We start from the raw sequence: 24,100 nt of genomic DNA, 5'->3' as shown, positions 1-24,100 counted from the left end.
GAACTGCACATGGAAGGAGTCACCGTACTGCGGACACTGAAGCAGCAGGAATGGGGGAGGTGACCTGGAGGACTAGAAAGCCATGCAGGCACAGTCTGGCTACCTGGCATAGAGACCATGGCCACACCGGGTCCCGCATCCAGAACCACACTAAAGGTGGGCTACGAGCCGGAAGCCATGAGAGCGGCAGGCATGTGGAGAGGGACCTGATAAATTAGGAAACCCCACTAATCAGCATGTGGCGCATTGCAGAGGGCTCACAGAACAACATGGGGAGACCCACTCGGGACTACACCGAAGCAGTGGGTTACCAGAACTGCCACCACACAGTAGGAAGTGTATGGTAGTTCACCAGATGTAGTAGAAAACTATGGAGACAGCCATCCGGATGACAGGTGGAGGATTCCTGAGCACACAGGAACACTTCCATGAAATCTCCCCTAGACAGTGGGGCACAGGAGTGCGGCCAAATGTATGGGTGACCCGGTGGTGTATGAGACCATGCAGACGCTGACTGTCAGCCGACCCCTTGCCTGCAGAAACCCTAAGACAGTTGCATGTGGCAGCCCAGAGATGGGAGACCGACAACGGAAGGGAACTGTAGACAATGGTCTGGCAAAATGAGTGCCCCTCCAGGCGCTGGTGATAAGGGGACACAGTCAGATAGCAATCCCTGGGCCCCCTGACGCATGTGGAAAGGCAGTGAAACCTAGAAACCAGATATAGGATCCCTGTCACCCTGGGAGGCTTAGGAGCCGTGGATTGTATCCCTTTGCCCAGCATAGGATCCACAGGATACGCCAGGTCACTCCACCGGACACCGCGCACTAGCAGAGAAGTACTGGAACTGCAGCCATAGACACTTCAGCCCTTGGAGAAGCGACAGGCGGCAGAGAAAACCATGCAGACCACTGTCTGATTTACTGGTATGAGTCCCTGTAGACAACTGTGCACTCCAACGGTCACCTCGCACCAGTAGTGGGGTATCGGAACTTCAGCCAGAGACACTTCCGTCCTTGGAGAAGCAACATACAGCAGAGAAAACCATGCAGACCACTGTCTGGCTTACTGGTATGGGTCCATGTAGACATGGTGCACTCCGGCAGTCGCCTCGCACTGATAGTGAGAAGAGCGACAGGTTACACTACTGACTGCCCCAATGAGAGCAGGTGCAATCCATGGCCACGCAGGGACACTTCCACGGAGACCTCTTTCCACTGGACATGGGGATCCGGGACAGCAGCCACGGATGTGACAGCCTGTGGAGGAGGGAATAATGTATGTACAGTCAAGAACACCTGCGGATATGGCAAACATGTCATGACAACTGGTGGTAGAGGAGAAACAGTCCAGACTGTAACCCTGGTATACTTCCAAGGAAACATGAGACCCCTGGCACAACCCGCCACAGCGAGTCACGTATGTCTCCAACAGGGTGAGAAACCTGGCAAAAGCAGGAATGCTAGAGGCATACCTTCACAACTCAATGCAGCATGTCATATCAGGATCCATACAGTGTGATGGAGACAGAAAGGGGGGGCCCCGTACACCCAGGAAAAAAGGGCCCAACAGATTTTTTTGTGTGTGTGTGTGTACTGTACCTGAAGATACCACCATAGGGGGTCAAGGCATGGGGCGACGGAAGCAAGCTTCCCATGGGCCCACGTACTTAAAAATCTATGTACTGTATGGTCCCCGGATAAGGGAAGTATCAGATATTAAACTGATAAGAACCTACACTGCACTTGATCTTAGTCAAAATGCCGGAAGCGATAGATAGCAGCGGCTAAGGCTGCAATTTTGTGTCCCCAGAGGTCACAAGGGTGCATGGGAAAAAAAAGGCACAATCCAATTATAGGCCACAAGAGGGTGCCAACCACCACTAAAAGGCCTTAAGACTAGCAAAAAAGATAATTTTAATTATTATTAGTTTTAAATAAATATATATATGTTAGTGCTTTCCACCTACTGGGGGGGGGGGCGGAAGGAGGAGGAAGGTGGCGCTATGCCCACTCCCCCACCTCTAAAACAGCGACCAGCCGGGGTGGGGAATAGAACCTCACTTTACTATTGTGAGAGGGAAGGCGGGTGGAGATACGTGCCGAGAGCCCGCCAGAGATACGGCCGTTGGCACCCGTGAGGGGAAGGATGGCTGAGTATGTCTTCCCCCTCACAGAAGATGGCGGGAGAGGAGGGAGACAGGTCCCGCTATGAAGGAGGACAGGGGCGGAGCAAAGCTCAGAGTCCCCGTCCATCCGGGCAGGAGAGCAGCAGAGCCTGAATGGGAAGCATCCCGCCGGCTAGAAGAGTACGGCCTCGAACCAGGGGTCAAAGGACGGATACAGCCTCTGATTCCTTGGTAGAACTAAAGACCCCTGCAGCACGCCAGACCGGAGAGCTCGCTGCGGGGTAGGAGGGGGCAGAGCTAATCTCCGTAATGAGAGGCACAGATTTTCCCCTTTTGGCGGTCTGAAGGCAGTGCCGGCAGAGGGACTCCCTTCAGTTGAACTCTTGGTTCCCACTCTGAACACGGGAAGAAGGGAGGCAGAGCTACTTGCCGCCATTATGGCCCCCGCTAGTCAGCACAGCGCCGGAGGAGCTGAAAGCCGAGACTGTGGCTCAATAAGTACAGGGAGCTGCCGCAAAAGCCGGCGGCTGCCCTGAGGAATAACAGACAGGAGAGACTTAAAGTGAGAGCCCAGACCCCAATAAAGCTCAGGCCAATGACCCCTTAAACTGCCCCAAAAGACACACGGGAACAATTAACCCTATGATTTCTGTGTCGGAGGGGGAGAACATACTCGCACACGGACTCCAGCTTCATATACTCACCTGTCTTCACATACTCACCTAGAGATGTCTTCAGACAGATTTTAAGTCACAAGCATCACATCATGCTGCTACAGCCAAAGACGTGCAGGGAAAATAGGGGGACCTGGACCCAAAGGTGCAACCCCAGGCATTGGCTGTTGGCAGGAAGGGGTTACCAGTGCATTCATCAATGTCCCGTGCCCTGACTAAACAGCCCTTACTAGAAAATAAAAAAGACCAGGTCTGGTGAGCTCCCCACACCTGTGTCTTGCCTCGTTGCTGACACTAGCTAAAACTGATTGCCTCACTTCCAGTGGGCGGGTGTCCCCTGACAGGGAGGAGCCGGCTTTTTTTCTTCCTAGTGTCAGCGTCTCCTGGTGGCAGGAGCATATACCCATCTGTAAGGTGTCCCCCAAAGAAGAGCGACCGAGAAATAAATATCCTTTTAAAGATAAGGAATAAATAATACAAGAAAACTGAGGTGAAGACTCAGGACACATAAATATCATGTAAGCCAAACATACGTCAAGTACCTGGGATAACTGACAGGAGAACATAAAGGATGACAAAAGTGACAATCATGCATAGTTTCTCGATGACCCGCACAACACAACTAAGTCCACAGACATGTGCGAAGAGTACAAGTGCGCGAGATCAGGTATCGCGCAAGACTGCACAGACATGCATGAATAGTACGGGAAGCGCACGGGAGTACAAGCATACAGTCATGTAACACGGACCTACGTTCACATGATATAGAGAGAAGCAGGAGATCACATGGCTATAGAATAAGAACAACATCAGGGAGGCCGGTGATTGATTTTAGACAGGAGATTAATCTACAGCGGCATAAGGACTAGATAGAGCTATTGTGCCAGTATAAACCTATTATAAGGGAGTGAAGCACTATTAATGTCATACAGAATAGAGGGTGTGAGAGACCCCCAATAGTGCCTTCTATTGTACATTGAAGCACTAAATGTGTTACACAGAATACTGATAGTGTGAGAGATCCTCAACCGTGCTATTCACTCCCCACACAATATCTGGCTATAAAATAAACTGTGAATAACAGTGATAAGAAAGGTTAATAAACGGTGCTAAATAGGAAATACTGGCCAGCTAATACCCATCTATAATAAACTGTATACAGCAGTGATAATATTGGCCATCTAATAGAGATCTGATAATTTTAACTCACTATGCATTTCTAATTTCCCACGATTTTAAAGGGTACCTCTCATCAAATAAACTTTTGATATATTTTAGATTAATGAATGTTGAATAACTTTCCAATAACATGTTAATGAAAAATATGCTTCTTTCTATTGTATTTTTCCTGATCAGTCCTGTCAGCAAGCATTTCTGACTCATGCTGGAGTCCTAAACACTCAGAGCTGCCAGCCCGCTTTGTTCACAGCCAAACAGGCTGTGAACAAAGCAGGCTGGCAGCTCTGAGTGTTCTCCTTTGTGAACAAAGCAGACTGGCAGCTTGTAGTGTTTAGGACTCCAGCATGAGTCTGAAATGCTTGCTGCCAGGACTGGTAGGGAGACCCCTAGTGGTCATTTCTTCAAAGTGGAAAATTAAATAGAAAGAAGCATATTTTTTAATAACATGCAATTGTAAAGTTATTCTGCATAAATTAATCTATAATATATCAAAAGTTTTTTTGATGAGGGGTACCCTTTAATGCATACTAATCATATCGTTCAGGCGATATGATTTCCACATCCCTGATAGGTAAGACAATTTCCCATGTTTCTCTACATAAATCAGTCACCAAATAACAGTAGTCATAAAGGAGGCATATTATAACCATCTTACTGTTACTGATAAAGTTCAGTATAAGGAGACCAATATTAACATTATACAAGAATGAATATTATCACCATACATATCATACTAATACCAGTATACAAGGAGGAAATACTATATTTCCCTCCATACAGTGAGCATATAGTGGTAGAAATCAGCTCTACACAGGCTCTGCAGACCATATAAGTGATTACAGTGCAGTTACATTGGGTGCCTCGCAGGTGACGCCTACTCTTCTCACTTGCCTTTTTCTCCTCCATCCAGGCCAGACAATCATGGACTATTTCTTTCAGCCACTTCTCGTCTCCACAGAACCTGCTAAACATTTTAGACTCTGCAGTTTTCCAGCATCTATAGTGCCCCCTGTGTGTTTGAGTTTTAAATAAAGGGTCACCAGATCTAAATATTCGCTAGACTGCAGCCAGCGATTTATTATCAGATAGTGAACGGATACTATATGCAATGTGCTCAAACACAGAGTTTTGGGCCATAGATTAGCTCTAGGAGCATCCAAGACACCTGGTACTAGATTACTATTCTATTGAGTCTGGTGATCCCTGTACATTTTAATTCACAAATCACTACACTCAGAAAATGTCTTTTAATCTGGATTCAATAAAAGTTATATTTTATGGGTAACAGGATTATAGATCAGGTGCTTTGTGGGACCCTTTTGTGTAGTTTAATTTGAATTACCCTGTTCCCTAACTGGGATACCTTTGGCATTTGTGTTGCCTTATTGTGCAGGCGAATGCAGCATATCCGTCTGGAAATTTTAAAGGCAGACATTCTGCCACAAGAACATACCCATGCAAGTAGAATCATTGACAAAATCTATTGTTTCCTATTAAAGAAACATGAATACTATTTAAACATTACAGTAATTTATTGGCTAAACACTTTGTAACAGCTCTAATACTTATTTTTCAGGGGTCATTTTATACATGCTGCCAAGCATGAAAATCCCCACAAACTACAATAGCAGAATGTTTTTTATACTGTTTTACCAAAATGACATAACATGGTAACAGCACTCATTCTCAACACACCTTTGTGTTTTGTCAATAGCAGATGGACTATTAAACATTTTTTTTAATATTCTTTTATTAATTACAAATAATAAAACAGACAATCCTTTTTACAACAAGATAGGAATATAACAAAAATACTCTATAACATAAAGTGCAGTCAAAAACACTTTGGGTTGCAGCCAGCCATAGAGTTAAAGGCTTGGGCAAGATCTTGTTGAAAATCCCTACCATCGTGGAACAATTTACACTGAAATGTGATAGGAATAGCTTGATTCATGCCTTTGTCTTACAAGTATTAACAACAACTTCTTTAGGCCAGTGGTTGTAAGGTGACATGAAAACCACTGCTAAATGTCATTTCAGATACTCAGGGATCTCTTATTCTGTTGTGACTGCAGTGAACGGTTACTAGACTCACATGGCACTTTTACAGAAGTATATAAGTAATGTGTTACTGTAATGAAGACAAAAAAACTTGGTGTCTTCATGACATATCAAAAGTATTTATATCAGTTGGGGTCTCAGGGTTGAGACCCCATCCATTGCTTAATATAGCTGGGTGAGGCAAGCTTTACTTCCTGGCTTGGTGCTCAATCACATTGCCAGTGACAGGCTTCTTAGACTATAATGGAGCCCATCAGCTAGAATGAGCACCAAAGCCAAGGAGTGAAGCTCTGACACCTCCTTGACCCAGCTATATCTAGCAATTGATGGGGGTCAGCACCGAGCCCTTGACCAATAAACTTTTGAAATGTCTGAATGACATGTCAAAAGTGTTTTATTTATGACAAAGGTTTTAAGCTGAAACAAGTGACTGACATGTAGCCCTAGAAAAGCAAACTAAAGTTTTTCAAAGTGTCTGGTGTCAGTAATAAGGCATAGTGAACTTAAAAGGGAACAGGTCATTTTTTTTTTATGCTGCCACAACCACATACAGCATATAACTGATTAGAATTATTCACAGTGTCCCAGGATCCCGCTGTCTGCATCAATTTTATTCTGCCAAAAGGTGTGGGCAGCATAAACCTGATCACAGGTTCCCTTAAGGGACCTGTGACCTATTAAATAAAAAACAAAAACTGCAGCCATTCACAGTAATATCTGAGCACTGCTTCACTGACTAATCATTCTTCAGAAATTGTTGTCCTTAGTTTTGGCACCCAAAGGAGTGGGTCAGTGACAGATCCACTTCTATAGAAATTAGAATTCCTTTTCCTGAATGGTAATGGAAAATTTAATTTGGACTATTCTATGGGTTAAAAGGCCATGTTTTTCTTTCTGGAGGAGGTCCTTTATGTGCTCACAAGACTACAATACCCTTCTTCGTAGTTTAACACCCCTTTAAAATACCAACTTTATTACCTAAAACTTTGTCAAGAAAGTTGTCATTTTTAACTGTTGGACAAACATATGCACCTTCTAGAAGATGATGACATAACTTTGAGAAACATGTGAAATCAAACATTCAACTGGTCTGGCCAAGAGAGCAATGTCCTTTTTGGCTGTAAAGAAATGGAGTTGTGGCTTTACATTGAGTCTGCTGGCACATCTTGCTTCCATAGAAACTCCTCGACATAACGTTTTTCTGCATTGCAATTGGCAGAGCAAGTGTAGATGGCCAGAACACCCCAGTCAATGCTCTCCTGAAGACTATCCACTTTTAAGTGATTAAGCAGCTGTGGCATTACCTGGAATAAACAAAGACATATCAAGTGAGAAGCAACAACAACAAAACAAAAGCAAGAGATCAACCACAAAGACAAGTGCGATAGTATTGCAGTGCAAGTAATTATTATTATTATTTTTTTTTTTTTTTATGGAAGGCTATGCACCCCTTTTTTATGGCCCTAATGCACCACAAATGGTGTGAGGAACTCTCCTCACAATTAACCCCTTAACGACACAGGACATAAATGTATGTCCTGGTGCGGTGGTACTTAATGTACTTGAACATGACGTGAGCACCAGACCGTTGCTCACATCATGCTTGGCAGGTCCCAGCTGCTATCAGCAGCCAGGGACCTGCCGGTAAACGCGGACATCAGCGATCGCGCTGATGTCCGCCATTAACCCCCTTAAGATGCCGTGATCAATACAGATCACGGCATCTGCAGCAATGTGGGTGTTATATTAGATGAGATATATATATATATATATATATATATATATATATATATATATATACATACATACATACACACACACATACATATATATACACACACACACACACACACACACACACACACACACACACACACACACACACACACACTTTCCTCCCCCAATAAAAATGAAAATTGACCCTTATTCCCATTTTACTCCCAAAAAGTGTAAAAAAAAAAAAAAAAAATTAACATTTGGTATCGCCGTGTGCTTAAGTGTCCAAACTATCAAAATATAATATCAATGATCCCGTATAGGGAAAGGCATAAATGTAAAAAAAATAATAAATGAATAGCAATCTAAAAAAGAAAAAACAGCAGCATAAATTGCAACAGAAAGATTGGAACAACAATAAAAATATTATATTTTCTTTCCCTACATAAAGAAACCTGAAACTGAAAAATACAACAGTAGGGATGATGTCAATTCTCCAGCAAATCTCTCTTGTTTAACCCAACAAAAAGTGCAACATTAAAATACACAAATCATTAGGACAAGATGGCATGTTCACACGACAGAATGCCTACCTGAAAAATTACCAGCCAGACATTCCACAGGCGCCAGTAGAACATGCTGGCCCTAGGACCATAATGCATTTCCAAGTGCAGAAATTATTGACTGGGTTTATAGTTTCCATGGCAGGAATTTCCGTAACTAGTTTAGTGACCAATGCCAGGCAGCAGCTGCCAAGGCTAATAAAGTTATAGGATGTATGAAGGGGAGCATAGAAGATTGTGACAAGAAAATAGTCAGACTAGTTCGATCACATCCGGAGTATCATTACAGACGGGAACTCTTTACTGAGCGGTGAGACTGTGGGACTCTCTGCCCCATGATGTGGTGATATATGATTCAATAAACAAGTTCAAGGGGGGCCTGGATGCTTCTCTGGAAAAATATATTACAAATTATGGATACTCGAACAACAGGAATAGTCAATTCAGGGATTCATTCTGCTCCCAATATTTTGAAATCAGGAAGGATTTTTCCCCCGGCATGGGACAATTCGCATCAGCCTAATAGGAGGTTTTTGCCATCTTCTGGAACACCACCGTAGGGTTTTAGGTTGAACTTAATGGATTTTTGCCTTTTTCCAACCTTATAAACTATGTATGTATAAACCAAAATTTACATGAATTTACATTTACATTACACAATAGGCCTCACAGCAACCAATCACAGCACAAGTAGAAGCCGATCTCTGATTCCAGGCCATGAGCATCAAGTTCAGTTTCCCCATAAAGCTGTTTTGATAGACCCAACTAATTTATTTCCTACCTGGAATTCAAAAGCCCTTTTAGCTCCACATTCACAGTTAAGGATATCATTTTCAGCTGGAACATTTTGGAGAGAAATCCAAAGAGGTTCACCGTCTTTACAATACCTCAGGACCTAAGGAAAAAATCCAATAAAAGCACATTAGGCTATATGAGGAACCATGATTACATTCAAAACAATTTAATGTTCAGAAAAACACAAACCAGAACTACACACGTTTAGCCACATGTTTCTGTATTAATCTTCATAAAGAAGAGGATCGATCACTTATGAGGTTTCCATCCCACACTGCCATGGCAGCCCATCACCTTCTCCCTGTCCCAATATCATTGTTGTGAAGCCGATGGGCAGACAGCAGGATCCTCTTCCCTCCATCCCTGCCTTAAAGGGGTACTCCTGTGGAAAACTTTTTTTTTTTTACCCAACTGGTGCCAGAAAGTTAAACAGATTTGTAAATTACTTTTATAAAAAAAATCTTAATCCTTCAAGTACTTATTAGCTGCTGAATACTGCAGAGGAAATTATTTTCTTTTTGGAACACAGAGCTTTCTGTTGACATCACGAGCACAGTGCTCCCCATAGCAAACATATGCTGCTCTGGACAGTTCCTTAAATGGACAGATGTCAGCATAGAGCTCTGCATTCCAAAAAGAAAATAATTTCCTCTGTAGTATTCAGCAGCTAATAAGTAGGGATCGACTGATATCGTTTTTTTAGGGACGATACAGATAATCTGTCACCTTTCAGGCTGATAGCTGATAACTTATACCGATATTTCGATATAAGTTATGGGCTATTTCAAACCATTACCCCATCCCCTCCCCCCCTTCGGCGGGGCAGAAGCAGATCAATGATTTAAGCCGGGGGCTTTAAATCAATGAACTACAGCGGTGCCAGAGACCGCCGCCACCCGATTCTCTCCCCTGCCTGTCCTGAGTCTAACCACCACAGTTGCCCCGTTGCCCCATTGCCTCCCCCCTATACTGCCACTGCCCCATCGCCTCCCCCCATCCTCTGCCCACATACCGCCGCTGCCCCATCGCCTCCCCCATCCCTGGTGTTATAATTACCTGTTCCCGGGGGTCCGCAATCCTTCTGGCTCCGTCTGCGTCCTGCACAGCAACAGCGCAGGAGCCAGAAGGATCGCGGGCCCCCGGAAACAGGTAATTATAACACCGGGGATGGGGGGGGGGGGGGAGGCAGTGGCGATGGGCGGGGCATTATCGGCAAGGTAATTGCTGATAATGTCCAAAATCGCGATTATCGGACGATAATATCGGCCAAACCGATAATCGGTCGATCCCTACTAAGTAGAACTGTAAGGATTAAGATTTTTTTTATAGAAGTCATTTACATATCTGTTTAACTTTCTGGCACCAGTTGATTTAAAAAAAAAAAAAAATAATAATAATAATAAAAAAAGAGTTTTCCACCGGAGTACCTCTTTAATCAAATTGTCAAGCCACTAACTACCAAGTACCTATAACTTTAAAGCGGGTCTGTCAGCTTAATAAGTTTATAAAAAGGCAGTGTATTATAGTTACCAGATCTGTACTCCTTGTAGCCAGAACAGCACACACACAAAAAAAAAAAAAAGTAGAGATTTGGCTACTAGGAGAGCAGGAAGAATACATTAGTGTCAAAGTCGTTTGTATTCATAAGGGTGCAGGTCCCCGTATAAATAGAAGTGACTAAAAGTAGGAGATTGGTATATTTTATCAGCACATTTGTGTAATTTTTGCTATGTACAGTACAGCCCTGTAGGTGCAATATACTGCCCTTATATAAGGGCCATATCAAGCTGACAGTCTGAATATATTCACTCATCGCTAACCAATGTGAAGGAATGTAATGACTTTGGGGGAGATTTAACAAAACCTGTCAAGAGGAAAAAGTTGCCGAGTTGCCCATAGCAACCAATCAGATCGCGTCTTTCATTTTTGAAAAGGCCTGTGAAAGATTAAAGAAGCAATCAGATTGGTTGATATGGGCAACTCAGCCACTTTTTCCTCTCCCCTTTATCTTTTATATATAGAATACCTGCTCAGGTTCAATTGAAATCCGCTTCTTGAACCTTCTAAAAGCTTTGTCTTCTTCACTCTCATGCTTTGCCATAGTAGACAACTCCTCTTCATTTAATTTCAACTCATTCATAGAGGACTCTGAAAGAAATGGCACAAATAAAAGAGTGCTGTGTAAAGTAACAGATCCTTACCTAGCATCATCTAAGATCCTTGTCTATTAACACTGTATACAATATCTCCAAGACTTCGCTTAAAATGGAAACTAACCCTTTAAAAAGGGCATTTGCTTTGGGCAACAATTTTGTTTGTAAGAACCCCTAAAAGTAATTAAAGAAAATCTGTCACTAGTTTCACCCGCACTAACCACACTGCTATTGGCTGGTAGTACGGGTGACACTGATTAAAATGGTAGCTTCTGAGTCCAGATCCGTCGCTGTGTTTTGGAGATCTCTCTATTGTACTGAATATATAAGCCAGGGGCACAGGCAGGGCTATGATCGCGGCCTCGGGCACAGTGACATCATCGCTGTTCATTCAGCGCTCGGCCCAGCTTATTGATATTCACTTAATTCTCTGCTTTGTCTTAGTGCCTACTGCACAAAGCAAAACTACAACTCCCAGAATGCCTGGCGTCACCGTGCCCAAGGATGTGATCGAAGCCCTGTCCGTGCGCCTGACTGGTCATTTACATATTTAGTAATGTAAAGGTGTCTCCGGAATGCAGCAACAGATCCAGACACATAGGATATCACTTTAATCAGTGTCAGCCGCACTACCAGCTGGTAAGGCTGGTTAGTGCTGTGAAACTAGTTACATATTTCCTTTAAATCATATCCAAGGCATTCACTATAAAAATGAAGATATTTTATCGCTCCCTCATAGCATGGATTTCACAGCTATAATATGTAACTTGTGGGGGAGTCCAGCAGCAAGTGTTCCTCTGCTCAGGAATATGGGAGCACGAAGAGCCCTATGAGTTGTCTATGTAAAGACATATGCAAAGATATTTTGGGTCCTGTTTGTGTAATGTCTTCAGCACTTCCCCTATAGATTCTGTCATTCTCTTCACACACAGTAACAGTGGAGAGAGATCTCCCTCCGCAGGGTTATCACCGACTGTATGATATAGTCCTTTCACACCGTGTCCTCTGCCATCTCTATCACAAAGGCTGGACTCACTGTGTAGATATAAGCTGAAAAATACACATGTATTTCAAGCAGAAAGGCTTCCAATATACATTTTACATGTGTATTTTAGTGGAGTATTTTCATTTACAAGCTTCTTTTTAAAGTGTTATTATTAGGATGGGTGGCGGCAGGATACAGTTAAAATAAAAGCACAATCCCATTGAGACTAGCTCTGAAACTCACATGATCATGTGGGTTTTGTCGCTAATCTTGGGAAAGGGAACTGCACTTTGCTTGTTTTCAAACATTTAAAGTGTATTACACACATATTGGAGCTTTAGTTTTGTGCTCCCTTATTAATGGAAGGACTTAAATAATACACACTTACAAAATGACACTTTTTTCCTCAAAGTGATCGTCTCTGCTTGGACATGAAGACATCCAGACATTGTAGGAAACCTAAACTTCACATCTATAACATGTTCACATTGGTTATATAAAGTCAAACCTAGTGACAGGTTCCCTTTAAAGCATATTAGTTCTAAAGCAGAATATACTGTGACAGTGTGGTAAGGGAAGGGTGTATTTCCCTAGCTAACCCTGGAGAAACCTCCATCTGTGGCTTAATTTAGGAGAAAGGGGAAGTGTGTTTAACCCCTTAAGGACCAAGGACGTACCGGTACGTCCTTGGTCCTGCTCTTCTGATATAACGCGGGGTTACACAGTAACCCCGCGTCATATCATGGCGGGCCCGGCGTCATAGTGAAGCCGGGACCCGCCTCTAATAGCGCGCAGCGCCGATCGCGGCGCCGCGCGCTATTAACCCTTTAGCCGCGCGCTCAAAGCTGAGCCGCGCGGCTAAAAGTGAAAGTTCCCGGCTAGCTCAGTCGGGCTGTTCGGGATAGCCGCGGCTAATCGCGGCATCCCGAACAGCTGACAGGACAGCGGGAGGGCCCCTTCCTGCCTCCTCGCTGTCCGATCGCCGAATGACTGCTCAGTGCCTGAGATCCAGGCATGAGCAGTCATGCGGCAGAATCGTTGATCACTGGTTTCTTATGAGAAACCAGTGATCAAATAGAAGATCAGTGTGTGCAGTGTTATAGGTCCCTATGGGACCTATAACACTGCAAAAAAAAAGTGAAAAAAAAAAGTGAATAAAGATCATTTAACTCCTCCCCTATTAAAAGTTTGAATCACCCCCCTTTTCCAATAAAAAAAAAAAAAACAGTGTAAATAAAAATAAACATATGTGGTATCACCGCGTGCGGAAATGTCCGAATTATAAAAATATATCATTAATTAAACCGCTCGGTCAATGGCGTGCGCGCAAAAAAATTCCAAAGTCCAAAATAGTGCATTTTTGGTCACTTTTTATATCATTTAAAAATGAATAAAAAGTGATCAATAAGTCCTATCAATGCAAAAATGGTACCGTTAAAAACTTCAGATCACGGCGCAAAAAATGAGCACTCATACCGCCCCATACACGGAAAAATAAAAAAGTTATAGGGGTCAGAAGATGACAATTTTAAACGTATTAATTTTCCTGCATGTAGTTATGATTTTTTCCAGAAGTCCGACAAAATCAAACCTATATAAGTAGGGTATCATTTTAATCGTATGGACCTACAGAATACATATCAGGTGTAATTTTTACCGAAAAATGTACTACGTAGAAACGGAAGCCCCCAAAAGTTACAAAACAGCGTTTTTTTTTTCAATTTTGTAGCACAATGATTTTTTTTCCCGCTTCACCATAGATTTTTGGGCAAAATGACTGACGTCATTACAAAGTAGAATTGGTGGCGCAAAAAATAAGCCATCATATGGATTTTTAGGTGTAAATTTGAAAGAGTTATGATTTTTTAAAGGCAAGGAGCAAAAAACGAAAATGCAAAAACGGAAAAACCTCCGGTCCTTAAGGGGTTAAAAGGAAGGCAGACAGAATAGTCTGGGCTCTCCTCCCAGAAGACAGCAAGGTGGCTGTAGGGGGGGGGGGGGGGGGCAGGGATCCTGTTGAGAAGCTGTGAGTGACCCCAACAGTGAAGTGGACAAGACAAGGAGTCTTAGCACACACAGCAAGAGGTTGCAAATGGTGTGTGTAAACAGTGAGTGGAATGTTGCAGGAGGCATAAGTTTAACTGGCCGGGAAAAGCCCACCAGTGGATGGTCAGGGCACGCTGGATTGTTTAGTTAGTGACTAGACAGTATAGGGTTGTTTGTTTCTGTGTTATGTTTTTATATATCCTGCAGCCTGTCTAATAAAGCTGGCGAGGGGCCGGACTTGCATAAATTACTGTTTGCCTGCTGATTGAAGTAAAAAAAAGTGTCCTGTGGCTGTGTCAAGGACGATCCAAGAGCTATACCCAGGGAGAAATCCTTACAATATGTAAATGTCAGTTTTCCCCCAAACACAAGCGCTAGCAGAAATTACCTTAAGGCAACCCTATAGCTCTTTATAAAGCCCAAGTGACTGCTATTGCCAGAGATTTCAGTCACCCACCCCTACCATCTGCAAGTAGCAGTGGGAGCACAGGGGTATAGCCTGCACAACCAGAGTTCTGTTTTTTCTATACTTATTATATAAAAGAGAAATTAGTGTGTTAGGTAGCACAGTCCACCACATCTCATTTCATAAACACACAAAACACATGAAATTCAGCTTTACCAAGATTTGATGACACATTTGAGCACAATGACTCAACATCCATCTGACTCATTGTGGAATCATCTTCCAGACTTGCATCAGAATCCAGCTCCTCAGGTTCTGTAACAAGCTCATATTCTGGAAACAGAAATCCATGATCTGCAATCTCAACTTTGTGAACATCTGGAAAGGGAGGCAAACACTGAAAAATTTACTGGGGAAAATTCAAGCTATTTGCTCCCAATATCTACACCAATATCCTAAATTCTTTTCCTTTTAGCATATTCTGCCCCATGCAAATACCCAGCAGTCACAGCTCCACACGCTTCTTTTGTTGTCCAGCCAACCTCACTACAATAAAATGGTTGTTTTTGACTGGCAGGGTTATCTCCCGGCCCTCCTGTGCCTCACTGTTGGATTTCTGCTAGTTTCAGCAGAGAAGTGTGAGAGTGAACATGTGCGAGAGTGGAGCCGGACATCTGTGTGCAGCTTTTCAGAATGATTTACAGATTCTTTTTTTATGGGCCCTCAAGCATAACTAACCATTTCCCTAACCACTAGGCTAAACCTTCTGCACAGAAAAACAAAAATTATTGTCTGTATAGCACAGAGCGATGCTAATTATAAAAAAAAAAAACTAAAAAGGAACGCAGCCACCAGCAAAGCTGCAGGACAGCGAGTACCCCTAAAGACATAAAACAAATATATATATACACCGTATTTATCGGGGTATACCACGCACCGGCCTATAACACGCACCCTAATTTTACCAAGGATATTTGGGTAAAAAAAAAAAAAGTTTTTTACCCAAATATCCTTGGTAAAATGAGGGTGCGTGTGTGCGCGTGTATACCCCGATACACCCCCAGGAAAGGCAGGGGGAGAGAGGCCGTCGCTGCCCGCTTCTCTCCCCCTGCCTTTCCTGGGGTCTAGAGCCCTGCCGCCGCTTCTCTCCCGCTGGCTACCTGTGCCGCTGCCCCATTGCCGACGCCGCTTCTCTCCCCCTGGCTATCGGTGCCGGCAATGGGGCAGCGGCACCGATAGTCAGGGGGAGAGAACGGGCAGCGGCACCGATAGCAAGGGGGGTGAGAAGGGCCGGCAGCAGGGCTCTAGACCCCAGGGCAGGCAGGGGCAGAGAAGCTGGCAGCGCTGGCTGTCTCTGCACCTGCAAAGCCGCTGCAGTTCATTGATTTAAAGCGCCCGCTTTAAATCATTGAACTGCAGTTGCTTATCGGCGTATAACACGTAGATAGACTTTAGGCTAAAAATTTTAGCCTAAAAGGTGCGCGTTATATGCCGATAAATACGGTAACTTGCATCTTAATGTGAATAAAGGGGGAGGGGGCGTGGCCTCCCATAGACTTGCTTTGAGGGGTGGGGCTTGACGAGGGGGCGTGAGCACAGCATTCAGAACTAAATGTTCTGAACGCTGGCCAGTTAGGTACCCCATTAAAGTAATGACAGATTGCTAACATATGCCATCACTGAAGGTCCTACCTCTGGGATCCCCTGGTGAGGTACTGCAGCACAGCTCCATAACACATGGGCCACTTACCAAACTCTTGACCACACAGCTCCTTATGCTGTGACTTCCAGTCCATAAGCTGATGCAGTCGGTCACAGTAATTCACTTTATGACATCTTGAGCATGCCTTAGGCCCCAGGCAGCCACATACTCTACAAAGCCGAAGGCCACATTTTAACTGAAAGTTTGTAGGGTATTCTCCATGGGGTGGTGGCGAGTCCGGAGGTGGACCATAAGAGTAAGTATCATTTTTCCTTTGTAGCTGGTTTCTGAAAACTGTAAAAAAGGAACATTTACTTTAGTTACAATATATAGAAAGGCTGCAGGGATTTTTACAATGTGAACAGATTTCAACAATGTACAGTCAGGTTAATGCAGCTGCTGGTAGATTCCCTTTAAGGGTGCATTCCCACGTGGCGTATTTTAATGCGTATTTTCCTACCCATTGACTTCAACAGAGAAAATAAAATACGCAGCAGCAAATACGCCGTGTGGGAATGTACCCTAAGACATCTCATCCATGAGGAAACTGACCCGTGTTGTAGATTCCCAGTGGCTAAAAGTGTCAAACAAATCCCCAAAATCCCCGCACTATAATGTGGATGTGCTGCCTGAAAATCCAGACAGAAAACCTGAAGCATTTCCCTCCTATCAGGATATACTTGGTGCGAGGTGTAGGAATACGTCTGCAGGGATTCTCAGGCAGATTCATAACATTTATACATTTTCCAGACTAAATATTGGAAGGTGCAAGTGGGATAATCTATTAGGAACCTCCATAATATAAAAGTCATTCTTTATTAATTCACTTAAAACTTGTCAATGTGCTGAAAACCAATGTGTGTTTGTACGTTCATGTATATTCCCTTTCTTTACAGGGGTTAATGGGTACTGGTTGTGTAGAGGAATTATTCCCCTCTTTCCTGTGTGTAGGTATTTGGGCACTCTTGATTTGTCCCCCAGGGGGGCTTCAGGGATTTGTGGACATTTATGATATTACAACTTGGCTCCATTCGCTTCAATGGAACTGAGCAGCAATACCGCACACATCCTGAGGACAGGACTCCGAAGCAGTGGAGGAGGGGAACTTCACAGGTCTCCATAACAGTGTCACCAGGAGGAAGAGCACCCTGCACCCCCACCGCCAACCATGTGGGTGCTGTCCTGTTCTTGTGGAGGGGGGCAGTACACCCTGCTGGGCTCCTGTCAACTTCCCTCCCACTGTACCTCCTGTCACTCTCACTGCAGCTCCTGTCAACTTCCCTCCCACTGTACCTCCTGTCACTCTCACTGCAGCTCCTGTCAACTTCCCTCCCACTGTACCTCCTGTCACTCTCACTGCAGCTCCTGTCAACTTCCCTCCCACTGTACCTCCTGTCACTCTCACTGCAGCTCCTGTCCACTTCCCTCCCGCTGTACCTCCTGTCATTCTCACTGCAACTCCTGTCCACTTCCCTCCCGCTGTACCTCCTGTCATTCTCACTGCAACTCCTGTCCACTTCCCTCCCGCTGTACCTCCTGTCACTCTCACTGCAGCTCCTGTCCACTTCCCTCCCGCTGTACATCCTGTCACTCTCACTGCAGCTCGTTCCCACTTCCCTCCTGCTGTACCTCCTGTCACTCACTGCAACTCCTGTCCACTTCCCTACCATTGTACCTCCTGTCACTCTCACTGCAGCTCGTTCCCACTTCCCTCCTGCTGTACCTCCTGTCACTCTCACTGCAGCTCCTGTCCACTTCCCTACCATTGTACCTCCTGTCACTCACTGCAGCTCCTGTCCACTTCCCTACCATTGTACCTCCTGTCACTCTCACTGCAGATCCTGTCCACTTCCCTCCTGCTGTACCTCCTGTCACTCTCACTCTCACCTCCTGTCCACTTCCCTCCTGCTGTACCTCCTGTCCACTTCCCTCCTGCTGTACCTCCTGTCATTCTCACTGCAGCTCCTGTCCACTTCCCTCCCGCAGTACCTCCTGTCATTCTCACTGCAGCTCCTGTCCACTTCCCTCCCGCAGTACCTCCTGTCATTCTCACTGCACCTCCTGTCCAAACACCAAAATAGCTGATTTTTTACGGTACATTTCCAAGCCCCGCTATAGTGTCCTAGCACAATCTAGGCTCAGAACACAGCAGGCAGCTTTATCTCAAGAAACCGCATGGTGGTCCCTACAGAGGAGGTCACACTATACCTCTATAGCAGCGGTTCTCCCCCACTCGGTGACACGTGGGATCCCGGCAGGTGAACAGGAAGATGGTCCGGTGGAAGCTCCCCGTGCACGGCGCGTAGACCTGGAGGAGGAAGGCCAGGGGCTTCATACAGACCCCGCACTGCAGCCTGTCGGGCCCCGGGACCCCCACCTCAGACAGCCAGGCCGGGCGCCCCCCTACTTTACTGGGGAACTGTGGACTACGCAGCCGCCAAGGTTCGCATTCCTGCACGAAGCCAAGCTCTATAACAGTAATGGACGCCGCCATCTTAATCTGTGCAGCATGTACCGCCAATGATGACGTACACGTCACGTGGCCTGTCTCCCAGTCCGTGTGGAGAGGCCGCTATAGTTGTTTTCGAGAGATGTAATGTTATGTGGATGTTCTGCCCCCTGGTGGAGGCCAGGAAGGAGGACAAGGCTGGTCTTATGTCTGGAAGACATGCAGAGCGGATTTTTGGGTTCGTTCACACTGAGGAATTTAAGAGGAATCATTTCGGTCAGGAAATTGTTGCCTTCTGTCGTTTTATCAATCAAGCGAAATTCAAGCGATATTTCCATGCGGGAAATAAGGAGGAAGCTATTTCATCTACTTTTCTGAATTTCGCTTGAAAACGATGTCGGGCAGAAATTTTCTTTACCATTGACTTCTATTGGATTGCGCTTGAAGAATGAACATGTTCTTGAAGCAGAAAGGGATTCAGTGTCGGAATTCTGCTAGCGGAATTTCCGCAGTGTGAACAGGACAGCGGAAAAAACATTAAAGTCATTGGGCAGAGGAGATGTGCATTCATTTGGAGAGAAGACTTCAAGAGGAATGACTCAGTGTCAATGGGCCCTTAGGCTAGGTTCACCCTGCGGAATCTCCGGGCAAAAAACTTTCGCCTGGAAACTCCGACTGCGGACACTACAGTCTCCAATGGACCGCAATGTGTTCCACGAGTATTTCTGCCTAAAGAATGAGCAACGCCATTCTTCAGGCAGAAATTTTCAAGCGGATTTTCCGTTCACAAATTCCAAAGTGTGAATTTGTGAACGGAAACCCATTCACTGTACTACACATTTTATTTAGTAAGCAGAATTTCTGCCTGCAATTTCAAAGCAGAATTGCAGGCGGAAATTCTGCAATGTAAACCTAGCCTTAGGGTGCGTTCACACTGAGAAATAGGAGAGGAATCCAAGTGTAAAAATGCTGTCATGGAATTTACGTTTTTTTTTCCAGGTGAAACCTGCGTGGAATATAGGAGAAATCTGTTTTTTTTTTTGCTGGACTACAACCACCAATTGGAATTTCCCTTTTTATTTTTTTGTGCAGAATGTTCACGCAAATTCAGTGCGAAAAAGATTTCAAGCGGGAAATTTTTTAACATTGACTTCAACTCACGTATTCCATATTCCGCAGTAGAATTCCACAAGTGGAATTTACATTGTGAACAGTGCAGAGTAAAATACATTGAAGTCAATGACAAAGCAGATGTTAATTATTTCTAAGCGGAGAATTCAAGAGGAATTACTCGAGTAAATTCCTCTTGAATTACTCAGTGTGAATACACCCTTAGGTTTCTCTCTTAACAGTGGAGCAAAGTCATGATGGCACCATGCTGGTGATAGAGGGAACATGACGGCGCCATGCTGGTGATAGAGGGAACATGACGGCGCCATGCTGGTGATAGAAGGAACATGACGGCGCCATGCTGGTGATAGAGGGAACATGACGGCGCCATGCTGGTGATAGAGGGAACATGACGGCGCCATGCTGGTGATAGAGGGAACATGACGGCGCCATGCTGGTGATAGAGGGAACATGACGGCGCCATGCTGGTGATAGAGGGAACATGACGGCGCCATGCTGGTGATAGAGGGAACATGATGGCGCCATGCTGGTGATAGAGGGAACATGACGGCGCCATGCTGGTGATAGAGGGAACATGACGGCGCCATGCTGGTGATAGAGGGAACATGACGGCGCCATGCTGGTGATAGAGGGAACGTGACGGCGCCATGCTGGTGATAAAGGGAACGTGACGGCGCCATGCTGGTGATAGAGGGAACGTGACGGCGCCATGCTGGTGATAGAGGGAACATGACAGCGCCATGCTGGTGATAGAGGGAACATGACGGCGCCATGCTGGTGATAGAGGGAACATGACGGCGCCATGCTGGTGATAGAGGGAACATGACGGCGCCATGCTGGTGATAGAGGGAACATGACGGCGCCATGCTGGTGATAGAGGGAACATGACGGCGCCATGCTGGTGATAGAGGGAACATGACGGCGCCATGCTGATGATAGAGGGAACATGACGGCGCCATGCTGGCGATAGAAGGAACATGACGGCGCCATGCTGGTGATAGAGGGAACATGACGGTGCCATGCTGGTGATAGAGGGAACATGATGGCGCCATGCTGGTGATAGAGGGAACATGACGGCGCCATGCTGGTGATAGAGGGAACATGACGGCGCCATGCTGGTGATAGAGGGAACATGACAGCTCCATGCTGGTGATAGAGGGAACATGACGGCGCCATGCTGGTAATAGAGGGAACATGACGGCGCCATGCTGGTGATAGAGGGAACATGATGCGCCATGCTGGTGATAGAGGGAACATGACGGCACCATGCTGGTGATAGAGGGAACATGACGCGCCATGCTGGTGAAAGAGGGAACATGACAGTGCAATGCTGGTGATAGACAACATGACAGTGCCATGCTGGTGATAGAGGGAACATGACAGCGCCATGCTGGTGATAGAGGGAACATGACGGCGCCATGCTGGTGATAGAGGGAACATGACGGCGCCATGCTGGTGATAGAGGGAACATAACGGCGCCATGCTGGTGATAGAGGGAACATGACAGCTCCATGCTGGTGATAGAGGGAACATGACGGCGCCATGCTGGTAATAGAGGGAACATGACGGCGCCATGCTGCTGATAGAGGGAACATGACGGCGCCATGCTGGTGATAGAGGGAACATGACGGCGCCATGCTGGTGATAGAGGGAACATGACGGCGCCATGCTGGTGATAGAGGGAACATGACGGCGCCATGCTGGTGATAGAAGGAACATGACAGTGTCATGCTGGAGATAGATGGAACATGACAGCGGCATGCTGGTGATAGAAGGAACATGACGGCGCCATGCTGGTGATAGAAGGAACATGACGGCGCCATGCTGGTGATAGAAGGAACATGACGGCGCCATGCTGGTGATAGAAGGAACATGACAGCGGGCCCATACTCACAGGGTCCAGTTTACAAGAGCAATAGGCAACTAGTCTCTCCATGTTCTTGTGTAACTACAGCAGTACCGTGTCCCTGTGTCTCAATACAGTACATGTTGAAATTTTTTGGGCGAGGCACAAAGATGAAAGTGTCTTGTCACAGTGAATGACAACTAAGCCTGAGTCCATTCCTAAACTAGAGTGCAGAGGCATCAAACTAAACAAAACAAACAGCTCTTTTCACACTGAGTATTCATCCGTTATTAAACATCCGTTTTCTGTGTAAAAACGAATGTATTATAACGGATGAAATAATGGGTGCTAACAGCTGAATAACGTCCATCAAAATAACGGGCATATTCATCCGTTAAGACCCGTTATAACATCCGTCATGTACCGTTATTTTTGGGCCGTTTTAACACCTCCGCCTACAGACTCCCACAGCCGGGACTACTACTACTACTACCATAATGGAACAGACTTGTTTCCATGATGGGAGTAGTAGTTCCGCGGCTGTGGGAGTCTGCAGACAGCTGGGGAGGCTACATTAGTGTTTGTACTACTACCCCCATCATGGAACAGACTTTGTTCCATGATGGGCGTTGTAGTACAGGGGCTGAGGCTGTTATTAAACAGGGGAGTGGGCGGAATGCTCCGCTTCCCGCAATGTACGGTGCATTTTACTTTAATTTTTAAATTCCCCGCTGGGAGCCCTGAATGGCCGGTAGTGAGGAGCCATTCAGGGCTCCCGGCGGGGTTTTTAAACTTCAGTGCACCCCCTTATATCCATATGTCTGGCCCCCACAGCGCTTCTATAATCATATGCCTTCGCAGTGTTATGAATAAAAAGTATTTTATCAGCAGCGCTTCGGGCCGGCCAGATGCCCTGCTGTTAGAATACTTTTCATTCATAGCGCTGCAAAGGCATATGATTATAGAAGCGCTGTGGGGGCCAGACATATAGCGTTATCTTGCCCCCACAGTGCTTTTATGCACATATGCCTCCGCAGGGCTATGAAAGACAAGTATTCTTTCAGCAGTGCGTTGGGCCGGCCGGCTTCCCAGCCCAATGCGCTGCTATTAGCGCTGCCGGGGGCTTATGATAGCGCTGTGGGGGGGAAATATATTTGTGATCGGGGCTACACATTCGTAATCATGATTTCCATGGAATCTACTTACTTGTTATATAAGACATTTAAACCTAACATATCGGTCTGAATTGTGCCAATGACCGCGACGTAGGCCACACCTTTAGTGGGCATGCCCTGTAATGGATGACATGAAATGAAATGAAATGAAGAAAAAGGAGGGAGGGTTGGGAGGGGTCCGCAAAATGTCATGAATGCCCCACCGATAGGAGGCAGAGGCGTTATATATACCCCTGCCCCCACCCACAACCCCTTATGTCCTGCCTGGCCGTGCAGGGGTGGTGGGGATACCTCCGCCCCTCTCACAAATACAGCCTAATTAGGCTTCACACTTGTGATCGGGGTTACACATTCGTAATCATGATTTCCATCAAATATACTTACTTGTTATACAAGACATTTAAACCTAACATATCGGTCTGAATTGTGCCCAATGACCGCGACGGAGGCCACGCCTTTAGTGGGCAAAAGTCAATCTAGATAGGGAAAAATGAATGTGATAATCATGAACCGATGCTCCTACCTTGCACAAATCCAAGATGTAGCTCAAACATTAAGACAAACGTTAAATGAGGGCAAACTGACTGTTCTAGGAATCGATGCCTAGAAACTGGAGATGTGGTAGTCTATAGTTTTGCATACCCAATGTACCTGCCGACCTTAGCGCTCCATGCCTGAGTCATGAAGCCCTCAAACTGGATCATTGATCGTATGATGGTGCTGATGTGGCCGGCCCTCATAGGTAACCGTCATCCTTATGACGGAGGCTAGCTGTGGACAATGTCAGTAACAAACCTGCGTGGAGTATCCCCTGCCAGACATGGCAGGCATAGTTGGCAACACCATGTATGTGACGAGTTACCGTTGCACTGTAAAATGTCAGCAACCAAACCTGTGTGCTACCTCCCATTTATGATATAGTAGGCATACAGAATTACCTACAAGTCTATTGTTCTGAAGCTGTGTCAGGCAGTGAACTGCATGAAGCCATCCCCTGCAGATGTGGCAGGCATAATGAGTGATCAACCACCTGTGTGACAAAATTTATTGTTCTGAAAACGTGTCAGTAACAATAACCTGTGTGGTGACTC

The 24,100-nt window shown here is 45.4% G+C and overlaps 1 protein-coding gene and 1 non-coding gene across 2 annotated transcripts; both read right to left on the bottom strand.

Annotated features, from left to right (window-relative positions):
* Positions 1 to 1,585: 1,585 nt before the first annotated feature.
* On the bottom strand, positions 1,586 to 1,774 carry LOC130363380 (U2 spliceosomal RNA). Its single transcript, XR_008891801.1, has one exon. It is a non-coding gene; the product is annotated as a U2 spliceosomal RNA (small nuclear RNA).
* A 3,739-nt stretch (positions 1,775 to 5,513) lies between these two features.
* Positions 5,514 to 19,026, bottom strand: PDCD2 (programmed cell death 2). Its single transcript, XM_056567116.1, has 6 exons — positions 18,617 to 19,026; positions 16,457 to 16,702; positions 14,923 to 15,084; positions 11,143 to 11,264; positions 9,103 to 9,216; positions 5,514 to 7,346 (listed from the first exon to the last, which is right to left on the bottom strand). The coding sequence occupies exons 1-6, from the start codon at positions 18,900 to 18,902 to the stop codon at positions 7,185 to 7,187; spliced, it is 1,092 nt and encodes a 363-aa protein (XP_056423091.1). The 5' UTR covers positions 18,903 to 19,026; the 3' UTR covers positions 5,514 to 7,184.
* Between the last annotated feature and the right edge of the window lie 5,074 nt (positions 19,027 to 24,100).

The sequence above is a fragment of the Hyla sarda genome, chromosome 3 (assembly GCF_029499605.1).
Source record: "Hyla sarda isolate aHylSar1 chromosome 3, aHylSar1.hap1, whole genome shotgun sequence".
Taxonomy (NCBI): Eukaryota; Metazoa; Chordata; class Amphibia; order Anura; family Hylidae; genus Hyla; species Hyla sarda.
Note: the sequence above shows the minus strand (reverse complement) of the source record. Positions and strands in the feature narration are given on the sequence as shown.